The 10,000-nt window shown below is 45.9% G+C and overlaps 1 protein-coding gene across 1 annotated transcript in view; it reads left to right on the top strand.

Moving 5' to 3' along the window:
* mmp14a (matrix metallopeptidase 14a (membrane-inserted)) overlaps positions 1–8,881 on the top strand; it is a gene marked incomplete at its 3' end in the record, with an annotated part of 18,514 nt that extends 9,633 nt beyond the window's left edge. Inside the window, exons 2-10 of the mRNA XM_084461208.1 lie at positions 1,547–1,695; positions 2,221–2,343; positions 3,414–3,721; positions 5,183–5,344; positions 6,570–6,709; positions 6,830–6,968; positions 7,143–7,293; positions 7,902–8,017; positions 8,562–8,881. Coding sequence (XP_084317334.1) covers positions 1,547–1,695; positions 2,221–2,343; positions 3,414–3,721; positions 5,183–5,344; positions 6,570–6,709; positions 6,830–6,968; positions 7,143–7,293; positions 7,902–8,017; positions 8,562–8,881 — 1,608 coding nt within the window. The remainder of the gene's footprint in view (positions 1–1,546; positions 1,696–2,220; positions 2,344–3,413; positions 3,722–5,182; positions 5,345–6,569; positions 6,710–6,829; positions 6,969–7,142; positions 7,294–7,901; positions 8,018–8,561) is intronic.
* Positions 8,882–10,000: the final 1,119 nt, after the last annotated feature.

Raw genomic sequence — 10,000 nt, 5'->3', positions numbered from 1 at the left:
TTCCCTCAATTCCGCGGAGCAAAATAGTTCCCCTAACAAAAGGGTTGTCAAGCAACAACTACAATGCATTGGATCAAATGAGAGGCGCATTAATACTGAACATGGAATGATATGCGGTCCCAGGTGTGTGTTACAAAGTATTTTAACACGGCTTCCAGCCAATCAGAATCAAGAACCAGAACTAACCGTTGTATAATTCCTATTTGCTGTGCAACGTATCCATTGTCCAGTTGTCAAGTCGATTATGCACGCAGTAGTATTATTTTGGTGATTATTCTTTGATTTAAAAAATGCAGATAGGCTATATGTGAAGAGGCAATTGCTGGATTCTAATACACCGTTTATAATGACACATCCCGACATTGAAGCGTGAAAGGCGTAGCGGCCTATTCTGTTTTAATGAAGAAATAAAAAGTCCGTAAACTCTGCCTCACGACTGCCCCCCTGATCAAAAAGTCAAACTGCGCCTCTGGGTCTGGGATGAAATATAGGCTTCTGTTGTGGGTATTCGTGTTTGAAATGACATCAGTCTATTCTAGGTCTCTTTATTTGACTTGGAGCTCTTCTCACAGCTCCACAACAAAGTCACAGTTTCCTTCTGTGGCCCCAGAAACAAGCAGAGAGCATGTGAGGTCTGATCCCTTCTGACGGGGGATACATAGGATAACATTGCAACCCTTGCAATAAGAGGATTTTATGATCTTTGTCTCCCTTCTTCTTTCTCTCTCTCTCTCTCTCTCTCCCTCTCTCCCTCTCTCCCTCTCTCTCTCTCTCTCTCTCCCTCTCTCTCCCTCTCTCTCTCTCTCTCTCTCTCTCTCTCTCTCTCCCTCTCTCTCTCTCTCTCTCTCTCTCTCTTTCTCTCCCTCTCTCTCTCTCTCTCTCTCTCTCTCTCTCTCTCTCTGCTGTTGTAAGGGAGTGAGTGTGTGTTCCTGGGGACAACACAGTCTTGGATCAAAGTCAGCTGGGCGTGGCTTTAAGCAAATACTGCAGACCAACGTCAATGTCATTTTATGTATATAGCGCCATTCATACAAATGAATGCATCACAGTGCTTTACATAAAAGGAGAAGGTTAAAACATAAATCATAAAAACATGACATCACACACACACACTTTCTCTTTTTTGCTTTCGGTTTCTTTCCTCTCTTTCTCTCTCTCTCTCCTTTCTTTCTCTCTACCTCTCTCTCTTCCACACCCACACAAGTTCAGACAAGCGCAGTAAGTAGGCAAGCAGAAACCCACCCACAGTTTGAAACTGTCACACGCAGGTACACACACGTCCTGTTTACCCTCCCCCTCCCCCCTCCCCTCCGATTGGCTGTTCGGTAAACCATTGACTAGCTCGGTGTGGGTCGGCTTCTTCTTTTTCCTGGCTGAAAGACTTCTGTGGGAAAGTACACAGAGAAATAGGGAGAAAGAGTCACAGTGTGTGTCCCTGTGTGTGCATGTCCATGCCTGTGTGTGTGTGTGTGTGTGTCCATGCCTGTGTGTGTGTGTGGCCATGCAGGATCCTAACCCCCCCCCTCACCTCACTCTGTCCCCCCAGACATGGTTGCAGCAGTATGGCTACCTGCCCCCCGGGGACCTGCGAGCCCAGGCCATCCGCTCCCCCAAGTCCATCACCACGGCCATCTCCGCCATGCAGAGCTTCTACGGCCTCACCGTCACCGGGTCCATAGACACCAACACACTGGAGTGAGTAGCCAAGGACCTGAGCTACCGGCAGACTACTGGGATAGGAAACTACTAGTAAATTCTGTTGTAAGGCAGCTGTAGCTCAGTTGGTAGAGCGGGTCGTTCGGTGATCGAAGGGTCAGCGGTTTGAATCCCAGCTCCGACTGTCCACATGTCGAAGTGTCCTTGAGCAAGACGCCTAACCCCCAATTGCTCCCAATGAGCAGGTTGGCGCCTTGCATGGCAGCTAGCGCCATTTGTGTGTGAATGTGTGTGTGAATGGATGAATGAGAGGCCATTGGTGTGTGAATGTGTGTGTGAATGGGTGAATGAGAGGCCATTGTAAAGCGCTTTGAGTGCCGCTAAGGTGAAAACGCGCTATATAAGTGCAGTCCATTTACCTATTTAATTCTAAAATTCTAGTAAATTACTAGATTAGTCATGCATTAACAGACTTGACGCAAGGCTAGTATTGACCCTAAAGGACCTGTCAAAAGACTAACATGCAATGAAAATACACCAACGACTTTTCCGCGCTGTTGCCAGGGCGATGAGGCGCCCGCGATGCGGCGTTCCAGACAAGTTTGGTCCGGAGCTGAAGAGCAACCTGAGGAGGAAGCGATACGCCGTCCAGGGGCTGAAATGGGACAAGGCCGAGGTCACCTTCAGGTCAGGCTCCATTCCATCACTTTGACTCAGACCTGGAAATAAAAATAAAAAAATCTGGAAAAATAGCAGAGGCAAAGGAAGAGCATTTGTTCTTGAAATGTCATACAGAATATAATGGGAGCTTTCCGGTGTGCCAAAGAAAGTAAGAGTCCGAACACTGTAGCTCCCATTAAGATTATTTATGGACAAAAATTATGACGTTTCGAGCCACAACGCTCTTCCTCAGACAACTGAATAAACATAGCCACACCTACTTTTATATGGTATCTAAGGGTCACATGACCCTAATGGGATAGACAATTAACCCCTTTTCTTTAGACAGGTGAAACCCATCGTGCTAAGTAACAGGTCACCTGACTCCTGGTACAGTTCACTCTGTGCATTAAAAAAATAATCTATGGTGCATATCTTATACACACATATTATACATCATGTTCAACAATTCCACTGTATCTTTGAAAACACTAAAGTCATCCTAAATCAGTTACCAGTGGCTAAGTGCATTTGAAGTATCAAAAAAGCATCCGTAAGCAAAATTACAATATCCATGTCCAACATATACAGAAAGGACCCTACAGTTTTAGCTTTAGTGTGCGGAACTCTTCATTCACTTCACTTTGACTTCACATTACTTCACGCCTCGCCACTTCATCTCACTTTGCTTCGAGTTTGACGAGTGGACATGAATAGTGGACATGAATAGTGGACATTAATAGTGGACATGAATAGTGGACATGAATAGAGGACATTAATAGTGGACATGAATAGTGGACATTAATAGTGGACATGAATAGTGGACATTAATAGTGGACATGAATAGTGGACATGAATAGTGGACATGAATAGTGGACATTAATAGTGGACATTAATAGTGGACATGAATAGTGGACATGAATAGTGGACATTAATAGTGGACATGAATAGTGGACATGAATAGTGGACATTAATAGTGGACATGAATAGTGGACATGAATAGTGGACATTAATAGTGGACATGAATAGTGGACATGAATAGTCGCTGTGATCACCCGAGCGGATATTTTTGACGTCGTCTCCCGTTCCCCCCGCAGCATACAGAACTACACCCCGAAGGTGGGCGAGCACGGCACGTACGAGGCCATCCGCCAGGCCTTCAAGGTGTGGGAGAGCGTGATCCCGCTCAGCTTCCGCGAGATCCCCTACAGCCACATCCGGGGCCAGGTGGACAAGTTCGCCGACATCATGCTCTCCTTCTCCGAGGGTTTCCACGGCGACAGCACGCCGTTCGACGGCGAGGGCGGCTTCCTGGCGCACGCCTACTTCCCCGGCCACGGCATCGGGGGCGACACGCACTTTGACCTGGCGGAGCCTTGGACCACCGGCACCGTCGACCAGGGGGGTGAGAGAGGGGAGGAGGGGCGGAGGGATGGGGGGGGAGAGGGACAGACGCTGACACCGCCGGAGGGGAAAAAGAGATAGAGATATATAAAGAGATAGAGATATATAAAGAGATAGAGATATAAAAAGAGATAGAGATATAAAAAGAGAGATATATAAAGAGATAGAGATATAAAGAGATAGAGATATATAAAGAGATAGATATATAAAGAGATAGCGATATATTAAGAGATAGAGATACATAAAGAGATAGATATATAAAGAGATAGAGATATATAAAGAGATAGAGATATATAGAGAGATAGAGATATATAAAGAGATAGAGATATATAAAGAGATAGAGATATAAAAAGAGATAGAGATATAAAAAGAGATATAGATATATAAAGATAGAGATATATAAAGAGATATAGATATATAAAGAGATAGAGATATAAAGAGGTAGAGATATATAAATAGATAGAGATATAAAAAGAGATAGAGATATATAAAGAGATAGAGCTATATAAAGAGATAGAGATATATAGAGAGATAGAGATATAAAGTGATAGAGATATAAAAATAGATATAGATATATAAAGAGATAAAGATATAAAAAAAGAGATAGAGATATATAAAGAGATAGAGATACATAAAGAGATAGAGATATATAAAGAGATAGAGATATATAAAGAGATAGAGGTATAGAGAGATAGAGATATATAAAGAGATAGAGATATAAAAAGAGGTAGAGATATATAAAGAGATAGAGATATATAAAGAGATAGAGATATAGAGAGATAGAGATATATAAAGAGATAGAGATATAAAAAGAGATAGAGATATATAAAGAGATAGAGATACATAGAGATAGATATATAAAGAGATAGAGATATATAAAGAGATAGAGATACATAAAGAGATAGAGATATATAAAGAGATCGAGATATATAAAGAGATAGAGATATATAGAGAGATAGAGATATATAAAGAGATAGAGATATATAAAGAGATAGAGATATATAAAGAGATATATAAAGAGATAGAGATATATAAAGAGATAGAGATATATAAAGAGATAGAGATATATAAAGAGATAGAAAGAGATAGAGATATAAAAAGAGATAGAGATATATAAAGAGATAGAGATATATAAAGAGATAGATAGAGATATATAAAGAGATAGAGATATATAAAGAGATAGAGATATATAAAGAGATAGAGATATATAAAGAGATAGAGATATATAAAGAGATAGAGATATAAACCGGAGGACAAACTGAGTAGGAGAGAGAGGAGAGTGAAAATGAACACCTGTCGTTGTTTTCACTGTGTCGCTCGTAAGCTGTAATTCTGTTTGGTCTGAATAACAACGTACCAAGAGGCCGTGTCTAGACCTGAGTCTGATCCCTCATGAACCTGCTGAACTTTCTCTCTCTCCCTCTCTCTCTCTGTCCCTCTCTCTCTCTCCCTCTCTCTGCAGGTAATGACGTGTTCCTGGTAGCGGTCCATGAGCTCGGCCACGCCCTGGGCCTGGAACACTCCAACGACCCGTCGGCCATCATGGCTCCCTTCTACCAGTGGATGGACACGGAGAACTTCCAGCTCCCCGATGACGACCGCAGGGGTATCCAGGCGGTCTACGGTGAGTCTCTTGGAAGAAACTCCTCAGGAATGTTTGGAATCGTCCTGTAGAAGATTTTGAACTGATCTAGTCAAAAAGGATTTGCCAAGATTCGCTCAAACAGGTTAAGTCTGGTTTATTGAGAAAACATACGAGCGCAAGGACTTCAGGACAACGCACGTGAGTGGTTCATCCAAGTGAAGTGCCCCAGTCTGGTCTTGCGCTGCCTTATATTCCAGCAATACACAGGTATGGAGCTTCCAGGATGTGATTGGCTAACCCATTGTACACGTCATATTAAATGGCAGGCGTCATCAACAGTGGTCGAGAATACAGACAAGTGACATGAGAAAAGGTGGTAATTCTTGCAGGGACAATGGGACAAAGGATGGTTATCCTGGAGCAGACAACGTCTAGGTGTCTCGACCTCCTGGAGAGGTCATCCTGTCTATGTGAAAGGTCGAGGGAGGTGGTGAATTACAAAGGAGGTGGTGAAACGTGAAACTACAATTTCTATGACAGTGCCTGGAATGTTGAAACGGGCATTCTGTTCGGAATGTTGAGGCAACGTCACGACAACGTTGTGGCAAAAGGGACGGCTGTGGCAGTGTTGGTGAACATCGAACGTAGACGCCACACCTTGTCTCCTAACGCCGTAGGACCTCAGGAATGCACCTCATATGTTTCTCATTCAGTTCTATCAATGCACATGCTCTTTGTCTTGTCAGACGCCACGGGCAGTTAAAGTCGCACTGAAATGAAAACAGCATTCTGTCCCATTTTGGTTCACATAATTGGTCATAGCGTTCACCTATTCAACGATGTATGCCAAAAAACGTACAAAATTCTACTTTTGTTGTAATCTTATATCAAAGTATATCATTTCTTACTTCCTGGAAAACGGTAGGTCACGTGCGATGACGACAACAGGTACCTTAGAATTTAGGCCAATAATTTCACGACATCCACCCGTCAATCAACGCTATCCTTCTATCGAATCTGTCTAAAGTTCTTAAAACCCGCCCACTTGTCAATGTTCCAATCAAATTCCTCTAAACATATGTCCCACCCTTATAGCTTGTTTGTGTTGGAAATACGTCATACTACGGAAGTTAGATGATCTCAAACGTCCGTTTCAGTGCGACTTTAACAAATCATATGTCAGCAGATATGAAACTTGTTTATATTGTCACGATTCCCAACGGCGGCCTTTCTCCTGACATTTTGATGAATGTCTTCACCACAGGGACAAAGTCGGGGGCTCCGCCTCCTCCCCCTCGGCCAACCAGACCCTCCAAACCCGACACGCCCACCAACGGCCCAGACATCTGCGAGGGACACTTCGACACCATCGCCGTCCTCAGGGGAGAGATGTTTGTCTTCAAGGTAAAGACGTTCGGTGTTGACCGACACACACGCACACCAAAATGAATGATAGTCACATACACTCACTGAGGGGTTACACTTTACAAAGTGTGTGTGTGTGTGTGTGTCTCCTCAACTCAGGATAAGTGGTTGTGGCGAGTGCGTAACAACCGCGTGCTGCAGGGCTACCCGATGCCGATTGGACACTTCTGGAAGGGGCTGCCTTCCAACATCAACGCTGCCTACGAGAGGGACGATGGGAAGTTTGTCTTCTTCAAGGGTAGGTCCGGGTCACGCTGTTTTTGAAACCTTTTTGGGATTGCTTTACTTATTATTGACAAGAAACCTGACCACATTGCATCGTTGCTCTCCGAACTACTGCTTTCTGTCTCTCACCCCGTCTTCTGTCTCTCCCTCCTCCTCCTCCTCCTCCTCCTCCTTCCCGGGCGTCCAGGGGACAGGTATTGGGTGTTCACTGAGTCCGCCATGGAGAAGGACTCCCCCAAGAGTCTGAAGGAGCTGGGCACCGGGCTTCCCAGGGACAGGCTGGACGCTGCGCTGTTCTACACGCCCACAGGACAGACATACTTCTTCAGGGGAACCAAGTATGTGTGTGTGTGCGTGTGTGTGTGTGTGTGTGTGTGCGCGTGCGTGGAAGTCTTCAATACAACATGTCTGTACAATATGTGTACAACAACATTTCCTGTAGCTGTTATTAGTGAATTTAAACCAACAGTTGGCACTGGCTGTGGACCCGCTTGGCAGCCATAGCTAGCGAACGTCAGCTTGCTGCCAAACAGCAGATTTAGCCCCCTCTGCGCCGTCCGCTCCCCCGGTCAAGCCCTGTGACTGTAAGGTTCACACGGGGTGGCTGTAGCTCAGTTGGTAGAGCGGGTCGTTAAATGATCGAAGGGTCAGCGGTTCGAATCCCAGCTCCGACTGTCCACATGTCGAAGTGTCCTTGAGCAAGACACCGAACCCCTAATTGCTCCCAATGAGCAGGCTAGCACCTTGCATGGCAGCTACCGCCATTGGTGTGTGAATGTGTGTGTGAATGGATGAATGAGAGGCCATTGTAAAGCGCTTTGAGTGCCGCTAAGGTGGAAAAGCGCTATATAAGTGCAGTCCATTTACCATTTATTTAAGGTTCAGGTTGTATCTTCCGTTCATCCTCTGTTTGCGCTGACCTGTCGTGTGCTTGTCTCTCTCTCAGGTATTACCGCTTCAACAAGCAGACGCGCGCGGTGGACGCCGACTACCCCAAAGCCATCAGCGTGTGGAAGGGCGCTCCGGATAACATCAAGGCTGCCATCATGAGCGAAGACGGATGTAAGTCTGTGTGTGTGCGTGTGTGTGTGTGTGTGTGTGTGTGTGTGTGGGAGAGAGAGAGAGAGAGAGATAAAGAGATGCTTCAACATATCTCAGCACACGCATTCCGTCACGCTAATACAATCCTATGATGCTCTTACTCTGAAATGTAATTTAATGTAATGTATTGCTTTATAAATGTTCTTAGCCGGTAGACAAACATACTCCTGGAGCTTGCTCGATCGCCTTGTTGAGAGGGGTCAGGGAAGAATTTTTACAGCTCACTTATCTGGCCCCCGGGTGATACTGGTTTTTTGCTTCCCTCTGGAATATGTAGAGAGTGGGTCGTATGCCCACCTCCCTTGTTCTCTGTAAAGCGCATTGTGTTGCTTCTGGGTATGCGCTATACAAATAAAGCTTTGATTGATTGATTGATTGATTGATTGATTGGTTGATTGATTGGTTGATTGGTTGATTGGTGGATTGGTTGATTGGTTGATTGGTTGATTGGTTGATTGATTGATTGATTGATTGATAATGACGTTGGTCTGTCTCTCCACCCCAGCCTACACCTACTTCTACAAAGCCAACAAGTACTGGAAGTTCAACAACCAATACCTGAAGGTGGAGTCCGGCTACCCCAAGTCCGTCCTCAGCGAATGGATGGGCTGCGCGGGGGAGGAGCCCAAAAAGGGCGGGGACGAGGAGGTGATCATCATCGAGGTGGAGGAAGGGGAAAGCGGGGCGGGCGCGGTTGCCGTGGCGATCCCCATGCTCCTATTGGTGTTGGTGGTCCTCACCCTGGGGGCGCTGCTGTTCTTCAGGAGGTACGGGACGCCACGGCGCCTGCTCTACTGCCAGCGCTCCCTACTGGACAAGGTCTAGAGGACACAGGGGACACGCAGATGGACGGATGAACACGGAGGGACAGAGAGAGAGAGAGAGAGAGAGAGAGCACCTGATGAAGAGGAGGAGGAGGAGGGAGGGAGGGAGGGGGTGATGGCAGGAGGGATTCAGAAGGAGGAATGGCGGTTGAGTGAACGTGCCACGGAGAGAAAGCGACAACAAGAGACCGAATCAGGAAAGACTAATGTGTATTTGTATGTTAGCTTTTTTACATGTACTGCTCTGTGTTCTGACTGTAGGAACAGATCCCTCGGGCTCCACACACACTTACGTACACACACACACACACACACACACACACACACACATGCAAGCGCACACAATGCCGAGAAATCAGCACTCTGGCTAGTGGTTCAAAAACCCATCAGCAGTAAATCGACCAGTATGGCTCGTGTGTGTGTGTGTGTGTCCCCCCTCCCTCCCACTCTCACTCCATCTCCTCTTTCCTCCGATAACTTCCCTTCTTTTTCCCTGTAGGCTACTTGACGACTCCAGCTGCACTGCTGCCCGATTAGAAATTTCATCCCGTACGCTTTGTCCTTCACCAACAAAATATCTCTCTTTTCCTCTTATTCTGCCTTCTACCACTAAGAAGATTCTTTCCCCCACAAAACCTTCAAATGCCAGTGAGCCTTCGCCGAGGTCAGACTGGGCTGGGGTGAGATGGGGGCTGTTAGGGGTCAATCATACGCGCGCCCGTCTCGTCCGGGGGGGGGATTGGCGTGATGCGCTCGGAAATTTAGTCAGAGAACGTCCAGGACAACGACCAAGACAACGGCCAAGACACGCCCCCGGTGTTATATACTCTAGTATCCTTGTTTTGTTTTAAAAGAGCTCCTACCTACCGAGTGAGTTTCCCTGAGCACAGCTGTTTGAGCGCGTCTGTCAGAGGTCAGAGGTCAAGGTCCCGTCTCAGCATCCCTAGTCAGCGTGCGGAAAGGGCAAAGAGCTCTTCCAGCTCTCGGACGAAGCCAGTTTATTCAATGTTACATGTTAAGAGCAGAACTGCTTGTCCAAATATGTTAGCGGTACAACGCAAAAAACGAATACTTTCGTCTTACCGTGTTTCGTTTTTTGTGTGTTTATTATCGTTGTTAT

The sequence above is a fragment of the Borostomias antarcticus genome (genome assembly GCF_949987555.1).
Source record: "Borostomias antarcticus genome assembly, chromosome: 37".
NCBI lineage: Eukaryota > Metazoa > Chordata > Actinopteri > Stomiiformes > Stomiidae > Borostomias > Borostomias antarcticus.
The sequence above is the reverse complement of the archived record's forward strand: the minus strand, read 5'-3'. Positions and strand labels throughout refer to the sequence as shown.